Source organism: Pseudoliparis swirei, chromosome 6 (assembly GCF_029220125.1).
Source record: "Pseudoliparis swirei isolate HS2019 ecotype Mariana Trench chromosome 6, NWPU_hadal_v1, whole genome shotgun sequence".
Lineage (NCBI taxonomy): Eukaryota > Metazoa > Chordata > Actinopteri > Perciformes > Liparidae > Pseudoliparis > Pseudoliparis swirei.
This window is the reverse complement of record NC_079393.1, coordinates 5,127,632-5,147,615: the sequence shown is the minus strand read 5'-3', so window position 1 is coordinate 5,147,615 and position 19,984 is coordinate 5,127,632. Positions and strand designations below refer to the sequence as shown.

Sequence of the window (19,984 nt, the reverse complement as noted above, 5' to 3'; positions counted from 1 at the left end):
ACACACACACACACACACACACACCAATTCCTCCCCCTGAGACGAGTTCTTTAACAGGAGCTCTACTCAGACTCACTGAAAAGAAAAGCTCCCCAGTCCAGATTCCAGCCTGGCAGGAAAAGGATGACGCTGTGTGTGTGTGTGTGTACTTTGTAGGTGGCGGCGATGCATGTGTGTGTGTGTGCGTCATCGAGGCGTGGCCGGCGCACTGCAGAGATAAGTCGATACCCACCTTGACTCGAGTCACGGGAAAATCCATCAGTCTTCATCTTTCTGTCGGCGGCGCTCCTTCGTCACGTGAAGCCGAGGCTCGAACCGTAATGACGCCGTCATGGCCGCGGGGAGATGGATATTAATACGTGTCCCGATGTTAGCTCGCGGACACATTGACCGCCAATCTAAATACAAAAATAATAATACACAGGGTTCGCAGGGTCATGGAAAACCTGGAAAAGTCATGGAATTTAAAAAAAATGTTATTTCCAGGCATGAAAAATGTACTTAAAAAAAAAATTATATCCCAAAAGTTTTTTGAAAAGTCCTGGACATTTGTTATATTCATTTCATATTCATTCATTTACACAGTTTGATTAAAAGAATAAACAAATGAATATTTATTCTTTTAATCAAACTATTGTCTCATTCATTTGTGTCATTTAAGGTTTATACTTGGTTTGAAGTAGGGCTGCAACTAACGATTATTTTAATAATCGATTAATCTGTCGATTATTTTTTCGGATACATTTTTTAAATATTAATTCAACTTCTTTAAAAAAAAATATATACTCAAACATCTCCGCGACTTATTGAGTGGCGAAACAACGAATCGAGAATGAAATTCGTTGCCAACTATTCTAATCACTTTTTTATCGATTTGTTGTTGCAGCCCTGGTTTAGGGTCATGGAAAGGTCATGGAAAGGTCATGGAAATCCATCGGTCAACATGAACCCTGGATTAATTTGCTATAATTTGACAAAAAGGACCCAAAAGCAGTGATTTCTGAACAATAGATAAGCGAGTTGATGCTCTCGGAGTGAGCGTTTGTACTTGTTTGGGGTGGGGGGGGGCTCATGAACTCTAAGATGTCTTACGATGTGGTACAAAGTGGTTTCTTCAAGCCGCGGCCGTGTTGCTGCGTCTGGCCTCCTGTGGCTCATCGATTGTGACGCTTGCTGTCACAATGAGTCGTGTGCTGCGGCGCCGAGTCTCACAGGGAGGCGACGCGAGGGGGTCAAAGGTCGAGCGCAATGATTTAAACAGGAGGAGATGAACAACGGAGACCGGTACTTGGAAGAGGAGCTGCAAGGTTGAGACAACACAATGTGTGAGTGAATAAGAGAGAGCAGAGACGAGGCACTGCAGGTCCAGCTGCTTCACTATCGACATGAACACGCGAGGCAAGAGGAGGTATGAAATGATTTATATATTTAAAGAGTGAAGTCAAATGGATGCTTAAATGTGAAGCTAAAATAAAGTAACGAGCCGAAAATAAAGTACAACTAAGTCTAACTAATTAAGAAATACAATTTAATAGTCACATTTTGTTTACACAATGACGAGCAGAAATATTGTAAACTTTAAATTAAAGTAACTTGGAGTTGAAGCAAACCAGGTGTACAAGTTATTCTATGCAACGTGTCAATAAGTACGTCTTGAGTTTGAAATTCAAACATGGTCAGACGGGTTGTTCCTGTTTCCTTTATGTTGTGTGTGACATCAAGAAATCAGATGATCTGTTCTCCGAGGTTCAAATGGAGAAAGTAGGTCATTAATCAGTCAGTAATTAGTCATGAATCATATTCAAAATCAACAAAATATAAAGGTATCCATGCGTGAGCCTGTGCGGAGATCATGTGTCGTGTGTGTCTCTTAAAATGTCCTTTTTACTTTTATATATTCAAAGTAAACAACATTTTTTGCCAAAGGCCAGATTAATTTCCAAAAGTATCCGTCAGAACGGCCAAGTAGAAGTTTTAATATTCTGACTTTAACCCTCCTGTTACCTTCGGGTCAATTTGACCCCATTCAATGTTTAACCCTCCTTTACCTTTATATTTACTCACATATTTTACCCTCGGGGTCAATTTGACCCCAGCAATTAAAACCTCCAGAAAATTATTAGAATTAATATTGTTTCCCAAGTTTAAGTGTGAGGTACTTTATGTTTGTTTGTTGACTACCTAAATAGCCCTTTAAATATATAAAAAAGTTGATATTTCTTATATGTTTGACAGTGAAAAACAGCCTGGGGTCAAATTGACCCCAAAGAACACAGACATTAAACATTGAATGGGGTCAAATTGACCCTAAAGGTAACAGGAGGGTTAAAGTAAAGAGAAGAAGAAAACCTCCCACCAGACAGACGTTGGTTCAAATCTCCCGAATGGCCGTTTGCTAGAAGAGCGGAGAACGTGAATATGAAACGATTGAATCCAGCTTCTGTTGATGCCACGTAGTTCCATGAAGAGTCAGAAAAGCATAAAATTCAATCAAGAGCTGAAAGCAGATGATTATCATCCGTAATGCGCCTCTTGACTCACAGACGGTCTAGATAAGTGCTGCTCTGATTACTGTCGTGGTATTCAAGCCCAGTCGTCCTTCATGAGTCATTTTTCTTTTCCATTTCATTTAAACTCTTATCCATGTTAACCTGTTGATATTTCCACGTCTCAGTGCTTTATCCTTCACATGTTGACAGCCCCAGATCCTTTAAAACGATGGCGATGCGCCACAAGCTCGGGGGATGCGACGACGAATCCCGGTGGATGGATGGAGTCGCTCGAGATCCTCCTATTATTAGACCGCTCTAATATTAGAGCCGGATCTGTGCTGGAACAAAGGGGAATTAAAAGCTCAACGTCACCCGCTGAGTGGAATTAAGTGGCGATGCATAATTGCGATGAATCTGCATCGGGATGTGTGGGAAATGTCGACGACGGGATCTTTGCGATATTGTTTTTGTTTTGATCGTGTGTGGATTTCCTTTTATTAGTGTTAATTGATCATATGTTTGGCTTGCGATGTCTTTTCAACCACAACCAAATTGCAACTGGCATATGTTTCTGTCTGTCCAGAGACAGCATGGATTTTTTCATTTTTTAAATTGCATTAATACATAATATCAAGTGTAAATAGTGGTCTTAACTTAACTGGATGCACGAGCGGGTCTGTGTACGCAGTGTAGTACATCTCCCTGGTGTCCCACGTCTTCAGGGCGGCCTCGTCAGACCTGCATCCTAATCTTAGGCTCCAGTGCTTTATTCAGGACAGATGCTAACAGAACTGTTTTCCATCTCCTCCTTCAGGACAAAGAACTCTCCACCACAGGAGTGATGTCCTAGAGACCGTGGTGCTCGTCAACCCTTCAGAAGACACCGTTGTATCGGAGGTAATGGCAACATGTGCTAAAGTGATGTTGATTGTACACTGACATATTAGGGGTGTGGCATATTTTACGTACATCTGTTATTCCCCTATAGGGTTGTGAGTTTTTAAACATTTATTTTAAATATATTTATGTATTTTTTTATATACATTTAAAAAGAAATATATAAAATATATATCTTTAAAATATATATATATATTTAAATATATAAATAAATATACATATTTCTTTTTAAAAACAGTTTTTAAAATATATATATATATATAGATAGATATTCATATGTGTATTTATATTTATCTTGTACTTATTCTTCTTATTCCAATTTGGGAAAAACTAAAATAATTCAACTAAAATAGATTGAATGGCTGCTTTCGGTATTTCGCAGCTTTCGACAATATGCACAAAATAAATAGTGATTAAATACCCAGTAAATCATCTCATCACATAAGAATAACAGAGACTGCTGATCTTTGTTTCTCTTAGATTTCTCTTTATTTCTTTTTTTGTGACACCATTAAAGTGCATCTTTGGCGTGTGACGCAGTCATTTCTCTTCCTCCGGCGGCCATAGCGTCTCTCCTTTAACTGTCCTCTGTGTGCCAACCTCTTTCTCCTCGTGTCCCAGATCCAGTCTCTAGTCACAGACTCGGCAGGACACAAGCTTCTGGTCTTGAGTGGACAGAGTTCAGATCACGGTGGCCTTGTTCTGCAAACTGGGGTCTTCACCTACCAGACCCTCTCACGTGTCTTTGCTGATCCTGGGGTGAGTCAAATCTACTGTCCAGTAACTCTTTGAAGAGAAATGTTAAGGCGACTAAAGCGCCTTTCTAGTCTTGAAACCACTCAAAGAGCTTTAACACTACATGTCATTCATACACTAACTGACTAACCCACACACACACACACGCACACTGAAGGCAGACCTTTCAGGAGCAATTTGGGATTTAGTATCTCACCCAAGGCCACACCGACATGGACTGGAGGAGCCAAAGCTGCCCTCATCCCGTTTCCTTCTGCAAAAATATCTCGTACATTTATGAATGTGTTTGAAGTGTTTCTAAATGATTTATTATGAAAGGATAACGTCCATGCTTTCGTACATTTTTGGACTGAATTGATAGAAAAGGTCCCAACTTCCTCACCATCCAGTTAAAATTGAGTGTTGGTTGTCTTCACTCATAATCATGGATGAGAACATAAACAAGTGCGAGCCAGAGCGGGTCGTCAGGACTTGGCGTGTACCCCGACCCTTGGTACTTTTTTCATGTTCTCGAGGCATTTTCTTTTATTTCCAGGTTGAGGCACTTCAGCCAAAAGTCTAAACGCATTCCTCTGACAACTACATTGTCTACTTGACTATTTTCTTGTCTTATGCAGGTCGAACATCTGTAGAATTCATGACTGACCAATGTGTGGGTGTCTCCCTCCCGCAGGTCAGTGAATTACTGGGCACAACAGCCCCCAAGCAGCAGGCCACACTAACCGTGTGCTGCCGCGGGGAGGTGGGCCGGAGCTCCCTGGGCCAGCAGCAGACCCTGCGCGACTTTCTGGATTACAAACTAAACCCCGAGCCCGTCCTTCCCGAGATGGAGGGCGTCACCGAGTTCACGGAGTACATCTCTGAGACGGTCGACGTCCCTTCGCCGTTCGACCTCCTGGAGCCGCCCACGTCCGGAGGCTTCCTGAAGCTGTCCAAACCGTGTTGCTACATCTTCCCCGGTGGCCGCGGAGACTCCGCCCTCTTCTCCGTGAACGGCTTCAACATCTTAGTGGACGGAGGCTCCGAACGGAAATCCTGCTTCTGGAAGCTGGTTCGCCACCTGGACCGCATCGACTCGATTCTGCTCACGCACATCGGCGCCGACAATCTGCCGGGTATCAACGGGCTGCTTCAGAGGAAGGTAGCGGAACAGGAGGAGGAGCAGTCCCAAGACTCCACCAACTACAGCGAATGGATGAAGAACTTGATCTCCCCCGAACTCGGCGTGGTGTTCTTCAACGTGCCAGAGAAGCTCCGCATGCCGGAGTCCAACATGAAAGTGAAGCGCAGCATCGAGGAGGCGTCCCTGACCTTGCAGTACCTGAACAAACTAGGAATCAAACCAGAGCCTCTCTGCCGAGTGGTCGGCAGCACCATTGAGCCCATCACTCTGTTCCACAAGATGGGAGTGGGCAGGTTAGACATGTACGTTCTCAATCCTGTCAAAGACAGCAAAGAGATGCAATTTTTAATGCAGAAGTGGGCCGGCAACAGCAAGGCCAAAACTGGTATAGTGCTGCCCAACGGGAAAGAAGGGGAGATCTCTGTGCCCTACCTGACATCCGTGACGGCCTTAGTCGTCTGGCTTCCTGCCAACCCCACTGAAAAGATCATCAGAGTCTTGTTCCCTGGGAATGCACCACAGAACAAGATCCTAGAGGGCCTGGAAAAATTAAAGCACCTTGACTTCTTGCGCTATCCGGTTGCCACGCAAAAGGATATCGCCTCCGGAGCAACTCCCTCGGTCATAAAACAAACCAAGTTGAAACAAAGAACAGACAGCAAAGAGAGTCTCAAGTCCTCCCCGAAGACGACTGCAAAGGCCTCAAAGAAAGAGAGCGAAGGACAGGATGACGTGTCGGCCGCCGCGGAGGCAAAGAGCGACTCCGTCAAGGAAAATGTGTCGGAGAAAAAAGTGGAGAAAAAGACGACGAAAACTATCAAATCTAAAAGCGACGTGCCAGAAAAGAAAAAGCTCCTGCAAGACAAATCCTTGAAAAAGCACCCGAAGGAACGGGTGTCAAAAATGGACGAAAAGAAGGACAAGGAGAAGAAAGAGATCAAGAAAGTGAAGAGAGACGACTCCGCCAAGAGAGACGAAAAGAAAGACGTTAAGTTCAAAGACGACAAAAAGAAGGACGCGTCCAAACCGGAGCTGAGAAAAATCACAAAGCCCGACCTGAAGCCGTTCACTCCAGAAGTCAGAAAGACGTTGCACAAAGCCAAAGTGTCGAGCAAGGCCAAGGCGGGAAAAGTCAAAGCGGCAAAGACGTTACCTGCCGAGCCGAAGCCAGAGGAGCCCAAACCTGAAACGGTTCAACCCGAACCAACGGAGAGCGGCGCCGTCGAGGGAAAGTTTATTTCCTCGACCCCTGAAGACCTCACCAAGGAATTTGAAATCGTGAACAAAGCTGAAGTTGTCGCTGCATCAGCAGAACCTCCGGAGACCTCCGAGCTGACGGCACAGAGTCTCGGTCGAGAGAACCAGGAAGCATCCGAGACGCCGCCCGGCGCCAAGTCTCCGGAAAAGGAGGAAACGTCCCCGGGAGCGAAAGCAGACGTGGACGACAACAAGTTGACGCGAGAGAGAGAAATGGAAGACGCTCAAAAGTTTGAGGACGAAGGCGCAGCGTCTCAGGACGAGGACGAGGAGGAAGACGAGGCCCCGGCAGCCAAAAGGCAAACAGAGGAGGAGGAGGAGGAGGAAGATATGGGAATAGGGGAAGAGGAAGACGAAGCAAAATGGAAGGAAGCAAAGGACGAGGGTCTCGACAGGAAACACGAGTTGGAAGCGATGGAGAAAACAGAAACACTCTCAGCTAAGCTTGTGATGGAAGAGGAGGAGGAGGAAGAAGAGGAAGAGGAAGCAGTCGAGAAAGCCGAACTGGAGGAGGTCGAAGATTTGGATGTTATTGCGGATGAAGAGATTAAATCGGAAGATCCAGCTGAAGGAGAACTGTTCGCCGAGAGAAAAACGCCAACCTTCTGGCTGCAACTGAAGAAGAGGACGAGGAAGAGGAGGAGGGCTACCTGTCGCATGTCGGAGGGGCCACAGCTCCCATAACCTCCGTCGTTCACGGAGCCGCCGCGGCCGAACCCATCTCCTACATCCAGGACGAGACCATCCCCGGCTACTCCGAGACCGAGCAGACCATCTCCGACGAGGAGATCCACGAGGAGGCGGAGGAGAGGATCCCACACCTCCAGTACGACGTCGGCGCCTACGACGTCTCCGTTCCGGATCAGACCGGATCCTTCGTCGACGTGCACGGCGTGAGGCCGGTGCGAGCCGCCGCTCTGCCGGAGAGGAGCTTCATCCCGGGCGTGCACGAGCAGGTGTCCATGTTCACCAGCATCATCACGGCTCCTCTGGCCGAGGAGGAGCACGTGTCCTCGGCCACGTCCATCACGGAGTACGACAGGGTGTGCTCCCTCCCCACTTCCATCGCCGAAGACCAATCGGCGGCGTCCGGCGCGGCACCTGCGGCCGAGGAACCGCCCAGAAGCCCCGTTGCCGTGTCGACCCCGCCGGACGCCGCCCGCGGCAAAGAGCGGCCGCTCTCGGCGGGACTATTTCGCCGCCTTCCTTCGAAGAAGAGGACAAACGAGGCAAGTTTCCTTCCGATGACTTCGAGCGTCCCGTTGCAGAAGTGAAGACGCCGGCTCCGGAAGCTCCGGAAGCTCGCGAGGAAGAAGAGGAGGAGGAAGAGGACGAGGAAGACCAAACTCCCAATGTAGACATTTCACTTGAAAAACTCCAAGAGGGTTATGCGTCACCCCAAATATCACAGCGTGACGAGACGGATATTGAACAGCTTGCTGGCTCAGTGTCTCCGCTCGACACCAAACCAGTGCACCTGCCAGTCGAGGAGGTAAACACAGACGCTTTTGCACCTAAAGGGATTTCGTCTGTTGTGCCGACTAGACCTTTTGGATCCGACTCGGTGACTTCAGAGAGCGAAGAGCGCTGCTTCAGTCCGGATGACATCACTGTTAAAATGGCCTCCCCGCCACAGTCCGGACCGCCGAGTGCGGCTCATTCGCCTCTTCGTCACTCACCAGTGGAAGACAAGAGGAAGGCCTTCCCTGATTCGGAGGAGACCCTCGACGTTGCCACGGACGACAAAGCAAAAAAGACAGCTGAAGCGGGAACACGAAAAGACGTCGACAAACAGAAAGAGGATCGGCACGAAGTGGAAATGTCAACGTCGTTGGACGAATCATTGGAGGAGGACTTTAAAGACGTTCCAGTGACGACGGAGTCAGAAAAAGACACTTCGGCCGCGCCAATAGAAGACGAAGGCAAGTGCTCAGAAACGGTGCCTGTTGCGTCTGTAAGAGAAGTTCAGCCACCAGAGAGGCATTCCCTCATCATCTCTGGAGGAAGTGATGAAGAGATTGACGACAAGCTCAAAGACAAAGGACCCAAAGTTCCCATCACAGGTGCATTCCCAGAGAGGGAAAGTCACTTCCTGGACGATGATGATGATGATGATAAATCTGCAGTTAAAACCACCGAGGCGGAACAAGAGAAAGGAAAGGATGACACCTCTGATAGCCAACCGATCAAGGAGGAGCAACAGCAGAAATCTGGCCAGGAAAATGTTTCGGCTATAATGTCCATCACGGATAAGAAAGTGGAGAAAGTAGACACATTAAAGGAGGATACCTCTGATATTAAACCCTATAAAGAAGAGCAAATGGCAAAGGACATTTCCCCTGCTGTTGGAGCCATTAAAGACGAGCACAAAGAGCCCGAAAAGGAAAAAGTCACAACCAAAGAAGGCGAGATGGAGATTAAAGTCAAAGATGAGCTAAAGCGGATGGATGATGATTTTGACCTCAAAGCCAAAGATGAGGTGAAGGACGCTGATGAGTTGGCTGATAGCGATATTTCTGATATTAGCCCTATAAAGACTGCAAATAGAGAGATTGACCTGGTCCACGCCACAGATATAAAGCCTGTTAAAGACGAGATGGAGAAAGAGGTGAAAAAGGACGATATGCCCATTATTGAACCGACTAAAGATGAAAAGAAAAAGGAGACCGAACCATCTGATATCAAAGTGATTGTAGATGAAAAAGAGATGGAAAAGATAGATGCTTCTGGTGCCATGTTCGTTACCGATGAGCAGAGAGGAGATGAGAAAGAGATTGGTGACATCCCTGTTGCTAAAGAAGAAGACATGATTAGTAAGGGTGATGCGTCTTCCGTGACCATAAAAGAAGAAAAGGGGAAAGAGGTTCGTAAAGATGCCGTCTCGACCATCACGAGGGAAGAAGAAATTCCTGCTGCCAAGTTAGCCACAGAGCAAGAAAAAGATAAAGAGACGAGTAAAGATGATAGTTCTGACACCAAACTATCCAAGGAGCAGGAAAAAGATACGACGACAAGCAAGGATGATGCCTCCATCTTCAAACCTACGATAGAAGACACAAGTAAATATGATACTGCTGCGATACAACTTACCACGGCAGAGGAAAAAGTTAAACTGCCAAGTACAGACGATACTTCTGCTGCTAAGGCAACACTTGCAGAAGACAAGGGGCATGAGGACAGTAAAGATGACCCTTTCGCCACCAAATGTACCAAGATAGAAGCAGAGCACGCACAATTCAGTAAAGATGATGATTTATGTGCCGCACCAAGCGAGGCAGAAGAAGAAGAGACGCGTAAAAATGCCGTCAAATCAGCCGTGGAGGAGGAAAAGCAGAAAGTAAGTGATAAAGATGTTGTCAAAACTGCCAAGATCGAGGAAGAGGATGTCATGATGAGCAAAGATATTTTCGCTGTCAAAACATCCAAGGGCGAATTTTATACGATACCCACCATGCAAGAGGAAAAGCAGAAAGAAATGAGTAAAGATATTTGTGCTATCAAATCAATGACGGAAGAAGAAACAGAGAAAGCAGTAGATAAGGAGGAAACTTTAGCGGAGGAAGGGCTGTCAATTCAGGATCGAAGTGTTGCTATCCAACCCAACCAAGAAGAGAAATATACAGTAATAATTAAGGATGAACATTTTGCTATCCAACCCATCAAGGAGAAGGACATCAAAGACACTTCTGGTGTAAAAACCCCTTCAGATGAGGAGAAGGTAGAGATGAAAGATGTTACATCAGATGGAAAAGTCATCAAGGAGGCGGCAAAAGAAATCCCAAAGGATGATATTCCTGATACAGAAGTTCAAGTAAAGGAGAAAGAAAAGAGTTCTGATGTTGTATCCATCCATGAGCTGAAGGATGATATTCATGATAAAGAAGTTCAATTAAAAGAGAAAGAAATGGAGAAAGAAAAGAGTTCTGATGTTGTATCCATTCATGAGCTGAAGGATGATACTTCAGTCAAAGACATGAGGGATGACGGAGGGTCGGATGAAGGTGACCTTTCTGACAAACGGATAAAAACACAGGAGGTTAAAGAGCAGGAGAAGGCCGATACCTCTGATCGCAAACCGATCCTGGAGGCAATTAAAGAAAAAGAAACTGAGAAGGATGACACGAAGAAGGAGAAAGAAACTGACTCCAGTGTGGAGCAGCCCAAGGACACCAAAGAGAAAGAGTCATCTAAAGTCGAGGACCGAGGCAAACCGCAAGGGAAAGATGATCATCCTTTTGATACTGAATCGAAGAAGGATGATAAGAAAGAGGTCGATCCTCCCATGTCTCAGACCTTGGAAGAAGAGGAAGTGGAAATGGACGGTGTTTGTTACATCTGCGAGCATTATGCGCACGAAGAAACCTCCGATGAGCGTACGGATACTCCGAATGAGAAGGAAACCGCTGGCGCCGCAGAGATTCAGCGAGGCACCTCTGTAACCTCATCTGGCGAAGACTTAAAACCAGTGACAACAGAGGACATCCGTTTGTCTCCCGGCCAAGATAAAGAAGCGAAGGCCGCCGTCGGTCAAGAGGAGAAGCTGGAGAAAGAAAAAGACGACGCGCACGTCGCCGAACTGAGCAAAGAGCAGAAGATGGAAAAAGAACCCGAAAAAAAATACACCGACGAGACTTATGACGCCAAAGACGACAAGACGGTGAAAGGAAAGGACGTGGCCCACGAGAAGACCGATGAGAAAGACTCCGACAAAACCGCGAAACCACCGGCAGCGAGAGCGTCGGGAGAAGCCGCTGCGGCATCCAAGTCCGATGACGAACCTGCATTTGCGGTTCGGTCCTCTGACGAAGAGGAGGAGGAGGAACAGGAGGACATTTGTATGGGAGGAGCCGGCTCCAGACCTTTGTCGGTGGAGCCGAGGAAGTCGGAACGTGACATCTCGTCCCAAAAGCCGAGCGGCCAAACCGAACCGCCGACGTTCGAGCAGATCGCCGCGATCATACCGACGTTCACGATGCAGGGGCCCTCCATCGATGAAGACGGGAAAGAGTTCGGCGGAGGGGAATCCAGAATGGACGAAGACGCTGCACCACTTGCCAAGCCAGAGGCCTCCTCCGACAGCGTCGCGTCAAAGGAGACGACGTCTGTTCCGAAGCAGGAAAAGGCTTCGGACACACCAACGGAGCCGAAGCCTGCGTTGCCAACCGCATCGAGCACCGACGGTCGACCCGGGGGCTCCACAGAGAAACCGATCCCGTCCCCGACGAGCTCGGCGGTCAGCGCGACAGGAAAGGCGCCGCTGGACGAGAAGCCAGGGAAGGAAGCGGAGAGGGAGATGGAAGGAGAGCGAGAGATGGCGTCTCCCGGATTATCGCAGCCGTGTTCCTATTTCACGTTGGACTCCGAGGACGCCGGCCACGCTCGAGCCGCCGACGCTGCACCGATGCCGTCGGAGAAGGAGGCGGTCAGCGGACGCACCGGAGGCGAAAAGCAAACCTTCGGCGCGTCCAAGTACGATCCGTACGAAAAGCCCATTCCGAAGGGCCGCGACTCGGACTCCAGGGAAGAAAGCGAGGTTTCTTTGGGTTTCGACCGGCCCTCTGATATTGGTTTTGACGATAACAGAAGAACAAGCCAGGCGGAGGCGGGAGGAGGAGCCACATTCGCCCCGGACGACCAGTCCAAAGAAGAGCCTCCGTCCTTCAGCAGAGTGGACGACAGCCCAGCGTCCCTCACTGAGAGAAGCAGCCACCACAGCTCCTCTCCGCAGGACGAAGACAGAGAGAAAGGCCAAGAGGAGGAGCGCGAGCGAGAAGGACGACCAGACACGCCGTATGTCGAAAGGAGCTTTTCGCCCGTAGACATGCAAGACAACAAAATGTCCCAGGCTGCAGAGTCTTATTCTTTCCGTCCCAAAGAGGATAAACCCGAGAAATCGGAGAAAGAGAAGGACGGTGCTGCGTCTTCTCAAGCGGGGGCGACGGGAGAAAACGAGACGGTTTCCGCTCAATCGGCAGGTGCATCGTTCAGACGAGACACGGCGTCTCCGTCCCGGAGCCAATCGGATCTCGGGACCCAAGCTTCTGCTGCTCCCGATGCTTTTGGGGGATTCGAAGAGAAAGAGAGAGAAAAATCCGCCGAGTCGTTAAAGGACAAAATGGAGTCCTCTGAGCACGAGCGAGAGGGCTCTCCATCCGGTCGGCATTCGCCTGCGGAAAAAGACATTTTACCTCAACAAGCGTCGCCTTTAGAGAAGGAAGAGACTTCTAGTGCTTCGGCGTCTGCTGCCACATTTTCGGGACATGAAGTAGACGATAATGTTTTGGCGTCAGAGAATAGTCAAATTAGCAGCTCGGCCTCTTGTAAATCCATCTTAGACTTTCCCGACGGAAGAGAGAGCGTGATAGATAAACGGTTAATCGTAGAGGGAGAAGATTTCAATGTTGATGACGATGAGGAGGACGACGACGACGACGAGGACGAGGAGGAAGAAGAGGAGGATACGAGTGACGTTGACGTGGAAAAGGGGGCCAGAGAACAGTCTGAGAAAGAAATGTGCAGACGTAGCTCTGGTGACGGTGCTGCGTCAGCAGAGGCTGAGGACTCAAACAAATGGACTCAGCTGCCTGAATCCGGCCTCCTTAAAGTCTGTCAACCGACACCTGGCGGAGCCTCAGCGGCAGACAAGCAGGACGCGAGTCGAGGACCAACATCTCCCGACACAAAGCCACTGGAGAAAGACGATCCAGCCACATCCAAACGTGAAGATGGAGGGGAAACAACGACGTCGCCGGACTCGAGCGTTCACAGAATGGACGGATGTGGTTTCTCTCCATCAGATGCCCCAAAACCTCGTGAAGCAACTAGAGCAGAGGACACAGACAAACATCATTTGTCCCCTGAACCGACCACGAAGAGGAGGTCGTCATCGGCGGAGGATTTGACCTCTTATGAAGTCCTGCAATCACAAAAAGGAGGTGGAGACAAAGTGTCTCCATCGGCCAGCTTTTTGAAAACGGAAACTCCTCAACCAACGTCCGCAAGCAGCTTGACGGGTAGCTTCTTGCCACCTGACGCTTCAGAATCCATTCCCATGACTACATCTAGCCCCTCCCCTCCACTAAGAGGTAGCTATGCCGACATCGGACAGGGTCGATCTGGAAGTTATTCGGAGCCTTTTTACAGTGAGGATAGTCAAGTAGGATTGAAGGAAGATGCCTCCCAGCGATCCAAGCCGAGCGATGATAAATATTACAGCCAAGGAAACATCCGAGAAGAAGGTCAAGATATCGCCACAACCCACGAGGAAACCGCCACGTCCCCGTGCACATACACCACCTTAACATACTCCACGTCAACATACTCCTCCACGTCGTACAGTTACTCGTCCTCAGCCTCAACTTCCGCCCCTTTGAGCAAACCGCTGGGAGACAAAGTCAAAACCTTCCCGACATTATCAAGCCCCACAGTACCTCTAGCCAAAGAGGATCAAGAGTCTCCGAGCTCCTGCTTTGGGGGATTCCAGAGAGACGAGTACATGGAGGTGACGACGAAACCTGCAGCGAAAGCGTCTTCACCCAGCCAGGCGGAGGAGGCCAAACCATCGTATCCTGGCTCGTCTCACACTGCCAAACAGACCGAGGGTCAAACCGGATCTGGAAAGCCTGAAACTGAAACAAAGTCAAGCCCCGATTGTTTTTATATGCTAGAAACTAAGATTACGACGTCCTCCGCTGCACCTTCCCTGCAAAGCATCGAGCCAGTCAAGGTGTCGGAGAAAGTACCGGAGGCTTGCTTTGATGTCTCGCTCCTCCAAAGGGCTCACTCCCCTGACAAGGAGTCCTCCGAGTCATCAGAAGACGAGGAGCCCGTTACGCTTGAAATGGAGGACGGCACCCCGCCGAGTCGCATTGAATGTCAACCGATCAAAGTGGCTGAGCAGAAGGAGAGTTTTTCATTGATAACCGAGTCATATGTGGTAGAAAGTACCTCGGTCACCAACCCCCCTACTGCAGTGTCTAAACCTGACGTGGTGATGGAGTCCACCGCACAGACGGCCTCACTTAAATCACTCGGTGATAGCGGAGCGAGCAAAACCACGTGTGCCACAGCAGACGTATCCAAAACAGAGATAAAGGAGAAAACACCAGAAGTAAAAGAGGAAAAGAGAGCAATAACACCTTCGAAGGAAGATGAAAAGACATTCACCGCCGAAGACTGTGCAGTCGAGCAGAAAATAGAGGAGAAGTTACCGGTGGAGAAGTTGTGTAAAGACGGCGCGGAGGAGAGGAAGGAAACAGAGGATCCAGAGATGTGCGAGAAAGCAGAAGGGGCGGAAAAAGTCGAGACGAAAAGCTTCTTGGAGATGCCGCCGGAGAGATTATCGGCCAGGAGAAGGAGCAGCATATCTGACTGGGAACTACTCCAGAAGCCTGAAGACTGCCCGAGTGCCCCGCCTCCAGGTTATGGTGATGATGACGAGGAGGAAGCGATGGAATGGATGACCAGTGCCCACGGTACCTCCATGCCCTCCTCGAAAGACACCCATCACACAGAGACATCCGGCAAAGGAGCCGCGAGGGCCGATCGTCCCTCCGACTTGAACACCGGAGCCGCCTCCTCCTCCTCTAGCTCCGCCTCCTACCCGGGCCACTGCGAATACAAACACCGCAAAGGAGAGCTTTCTCCATCGTTCATCAACCCGAGCCCTCACCCGCTCTCCAGCGACGAGGCCGAGGGCGACGACCGCAGCGACCACTCCCAGGACGGAGGCGAGGACGACCAGGAGCAGCACTCCGTGAAGAGGAGGTCGCACAAGCAGGAGCGCCACCACGCTCAGAGCTCCCACGGAGACGCCGCTCAGGGCCCGCTGCCCGGCCCCGGGTCATCCGGTTTGACCGCGACGTTAGCCGGAGAGGAGACGCCGCCGACGTCGGCGAGCGAGTCGTTGCCCTCGCAGTCCGATTCCGACGTCCCTCCGGGGACCGAGGAGTGTCCGTCCATCACGGCGGAAGGAAATCTGGACTCGGACGAAGACGCCGAACATCTGCCGGTGGACAAACTATCCGGAGCCGGCGGGGGTCACCATCCTCCGTCGCCGCGGTCAGCTCAGAAGACTCACGACCCACCGCCCACCCCGATGAAGGACCCTCACCCACACCCTCCGCACCCGGACGTGTGCATGGTGGACCCCGAGGCGCTCCTCACTGACCACGGCGGCACGGAGAAACTTCTCAAGAAGGAGCACAAGACCAGCAAGGGCCTCAGGAAGGGCAAACCCAAGTCGGCCTCCCCCGCTCGTAAGGGGGAGGTCAGGAAGAGGTCCTCCACTCCGGTGAAGCAGACCTCCAAGGACTCCGCCTCGCCGCGATCCGCCTCCCTCAAGAGGAAGGACACGGAGAGGAGCTCCAGGCCGAGCAAGACGTCGGAGACGCACGGCTCCAAGAGCGAGACCCACAACCCGGGCAAAGGCTCGGTCATCGGGGTCAAGAGCAGTCCAGGTGCGTTCACGTCGTCCCGATGCGCAACAGAAATGTCTTCAACGTGATTCCCGGGTTCATTTATAGAAGGATTTTCCTAGAAAGCTAGAAATGATATATTGATAATATAGTTGATATTGGATCCTTTAGACCACAGATGTCAAACACGAGGCCCGCGGGCCAAATCCGGCCCGCCGCATCATTTTATGTGTCTCCTGACGGCTTGAAAGACGTGTGATCCCCTTTTCTTTAAGAAATTGAAGAAAATAATCCCGTGCTTTTATTTTGAAGGTTTCAAATTAAATGGATTTATGTTGTAATATACGAGACATTTTTCAATGTACAATATTTCTACACTCAAATAAACAATAATCAAATGCAAAGAGTTATTTAACAATATGTTCGAGGAGTTTCTAGTGTTTCCGGCCCTTTAAGAGGGCGGCCATGATGCCGATGTGGCCTACGGTGAACATTAGTTTGACGCCCCTGCTTTAGACAATTAAAATAAGTCCTTAGGAGATGTTAAGAGCCAGTGATTCAACAGAATTGAGCCTTAGCTACATTTAAATGTTATTAATTATAAGTAATGAGAATACAATCTAAACGATTATAGTGTTTTTTAAATTCCTAATATATAAATGTGATTACACTTTTTAAATACTCTTTACTACACTAGCATATCAATTATGCTACTAACCTCAGAAACCCATTTAGGAAAGTTGTACAAGTTGATAAGATGTTGTGCAAATTAAACTAGATTTTAGTATTTATTTATATAAATCAATGCAATTATCATGTTTTGCCTAAATTCTGCACTTTATCGTCTTATAATTCAAACTTTTTGCAACATGCAAAAGCTCTCCATCAGATTTTCTGATTCATTGTGGTAAAATATTTCAGAAAGATGGATTTATATAAATAAGATAGTGAACATCAGGTATTTCGTCCAGTTGGGGATCCGGCTGGTCGTACCAGGACGAGTATTCCTGTGATGTTTCAGAACTCTGCTCCCCTCCAGGAAACAACTCCCAGAAGCCCCCCCCGGCCGTGCCCTCCGGACCGCCCATCTACGTGGACCTGGCCTTCGTGCCCAACCACTGCAGCGCCAAGAACGTGGACCAGGAGTTCTTCAAGAGGGTCCGAGCCGCGTACTACGTGGTGACCGGCAACGACCCGGGCAGCGGAGAGCCGAGCCGCGGAGTCCTGGACGCCCTGCTGGAGGGAAAAGCCCAGTGGGGCTCCAACCTACAGGTATGCACCTCCATCAGGGAGCCCAGTGGGGCTCCAACCTACAGGTATGCACCTCCATCAGGGAGCCCAGTGGGGCTCCAACCTACAGGTATGCACCTCCATCAGGGAGCCCAGTGGAGCTCCAACCTACAGGTATGCACCTCCATCAGGGAGCCCAGTGGGGCTCCAACCTACAGGTGTGCACCTCCATCAGGGAGCCCAGTGGGGCTCCAACCTACAGGTGTGCACCTCCATCAGGGAGCCCAGTGGGGCTCCAACCTACAGGTATGCACCTCCATCAGGGAGCCCAGTGGAGCTCCAACCTACAGGTATGCACCTCCATCAGGGAGCCCAGTGGGGCTCCAACCTACAGGTGTGCACCTCCATCAGGGAGCCCAGTGGGGCTCCAACCTACAGGTGTGCACCTCCATCGGGGAGCCCAGTGGGGCTCCAACCTACAGGTGTGCACCTCCATCAGGGAGCCCAGTGGGGCTCCAACCTACAGGTGTGCACCTCCATCAGGGAGCCCAGTGGAGCTCCAACCTACAGGTATGCACCTCCATCAGGGAGCCCAGTGGAGCTCCAACCTACAGGTATGCACCTCCATCAGGGAGCCCAGTGGGGCTCCAACATACAGGTGTGCACCTCCATCGGGGAAATATAACAAATGGATTAAAATAATATGACCTGTTTTCGTGAGACGGTACTTGAGCAGGTGTTAAGGGGCTGGACACGGCAGAGGAGAGGTTGGCTTGCAGTCTTGATGATGGTCATAGAAAATATTATTTAAAAAAAGTCCTGGTATACTTTGGAGAGAGAAAAAAGTAAGAAAATTGCAAAGTATTTTTTCCCATTAAATGTCTTTATATATTATGTCTTAAAATGTAGAGATTTTTTTTTCTACGTCCGAATAAGTTACATAAATTAATTATTTTTCAAAAAATGTCAAAAGTGAAGTTGCGCCCGAAAAAAAGTAAATTAGTAAAGTCTGTTTAAAAAAAAAAAAAATTGCATTCATTCATAGTGACCTGTGTGACAACTGCCCCTCACATGTTCTCTCCATGTGCCCACCCCCCCCGTCAGGTGACTCTGATCCCGACCCACGACTCGGAGGTGACCCGGGAGTGGTACCAGCAGACCCACGAGAGGCAGCAGGACCTGAACATCATGGTTCTGGCCTCCAGCAGCACCGTGGTCATGCAGGACGAGTCCTTCCCGGCCTGCAAGATCGAATTCTGATCTCCACAAGCTCCTCCCCCCTCCCCCATGTGTCACCCCCCCCCCCCCCCCGTCATCTGTCCTCACTGGAGGTCCAGCGGGAGCGACCACCGCCTCCCTGCTTCCTCCGAGCTTCTCGCGGTGCCCGTCCAGAGAGGCGTCCGCCGCCGCCCTCGATCCCTAGAAGTCAGAACTCTGGGTTTACGCTCATTTTAAACATCTCGCTTGCTTTTTTGCCTCGAATCCAAACAGACGAGTCGACTTCATCGCCCCACACGACGATCACGAAGACCATAAGGGTTTGTAGATCGCCGAAAAGGCCAAAACAAAATGCAAAAACACGGTGGGGACAGACGCCAACGTCTCCAAAATGTCTCAGAGATCCAGCGGCGATGGTTTTAGGAGGATCGACGTCGTGCGTTTATCCGCCATCTTCGCTCCTCCGCTCGCCATTCGGATCGATAACGACATCGTGACGCGCGTATATCGACGTTACGTAAAACGACACGTAACAAAACGTCGTCTCTCCACTCCCGCGTCTCATCTGGTGCATGATGCTTGCGTCGCAGCCGGGACGCTGCAGGAGCGCGTCGGTTCGATTCCCGCCTCTTAGCCTCTTTAAGTGTGGAACGCATGATCGTGTAGCGAGAGGGTCGCGGTCCTCTCTTTAAGTCTTTCGATGGTTCGATGTACTCCAGTATACGTATAAAAAGGTATATGTTTCATTATATATATCTATATATTCACACTACCGTTCAAAAGTTTGGGGTCACCCAGACAATTTTGTGTCTTCCATGAAAACTCACTTTTATTTATCAAATGAATTGAACATTTCATAGAACATATAGTCAAGACATTGACAAGGTTAGAAATAATGATTAATATTTGAAGTATTAATTTTGTTCTTCAAACTTCAAGATCAAAGGAAGGCCAGTTGTATAGCTTATATCACCAGCATAACTGTTTTCAGCTGTGCTAACATAATTGCACAAGGGTTTTCTAATCAGACATTAGTCTTCTAAGGCGATTAGCAAACACAATGTACCATTAGAACACTGGAGTGATAGTTGATGGAAATGGGCCTCTATACACCTATGGAGATATTTCATTAGAAACCAGATGTTTCCACCTAGAATAGTCATTTACCACATTAACAATGTATAGTGTGTATTTCTGATTAATGTTATCTTTATTGAAAAAACAGTGCTTTTCTTTGAAAAATAAAGACATTTCTAAGTGACCCCAAACTTTTGAACGGTAGTGTATATATATTTATATATTTTGTGACGATGTGCAGGAAACGAGGCAGAACGCAGTCGGTTGGTTTTTGAAGGTTTAAATCAACGTTTACCAAAACAAAAGCAACCGGCGACAAATGTAGCAACGGAGGCTCCGCCCCCTTCAGAGGGAGAACCGCAGTATGTCGATTGGGAGTTATTTTTCAGGGAAGAGAAGCGAGGAGTGTGTGACCGGAGGTCGTGTGCCTTTAGCGTGTGCTCTTGGAGAGAGCGGGGGAGGGGGGGGGAAAAGGACATGTCGGCCATTTTGACACGCCGAGTCACCGGCGCTCCGGA

At 49.0% G+C, this 19,984-nt stretch overlaps 1 protein-coding gene across 1 annotated transcript in view; it reads left to right on the top strand.

Moving 5' to 3' along the window:
- map1ab (microtubule-associated protein 1Ab) overlaps nt 1-18,527 on the top strand; it is a 65,656-nt gene extending 47,129 nt beyond the window's left edge. Inside the window, 7 exon segments of the mRNA XM_056417359.1 lie at nt 3,307-3,389; nt 4,011-4,148; nt 4,819-7,117; nt 7,120-7,707; nt 7,710-15,983; nt 16,981-17,213; nt 18,276-18,527. Of these exon segments, the coding sequence (XP_056273334.1) occupies nt 3,307-3,389; nt 4,011-4,148; nt 4,819-7,117; nt 7,120-7,707; nt 7,710-15,983; nt 16,981-17,213; nt 18,276-18,431 (11,771 nt within the window). The 3' untranslated portion in view covers nt 18,432-18,527.
- Nucleotides 18,528-19,984: the final 1,457 nt, after the last annotated feature.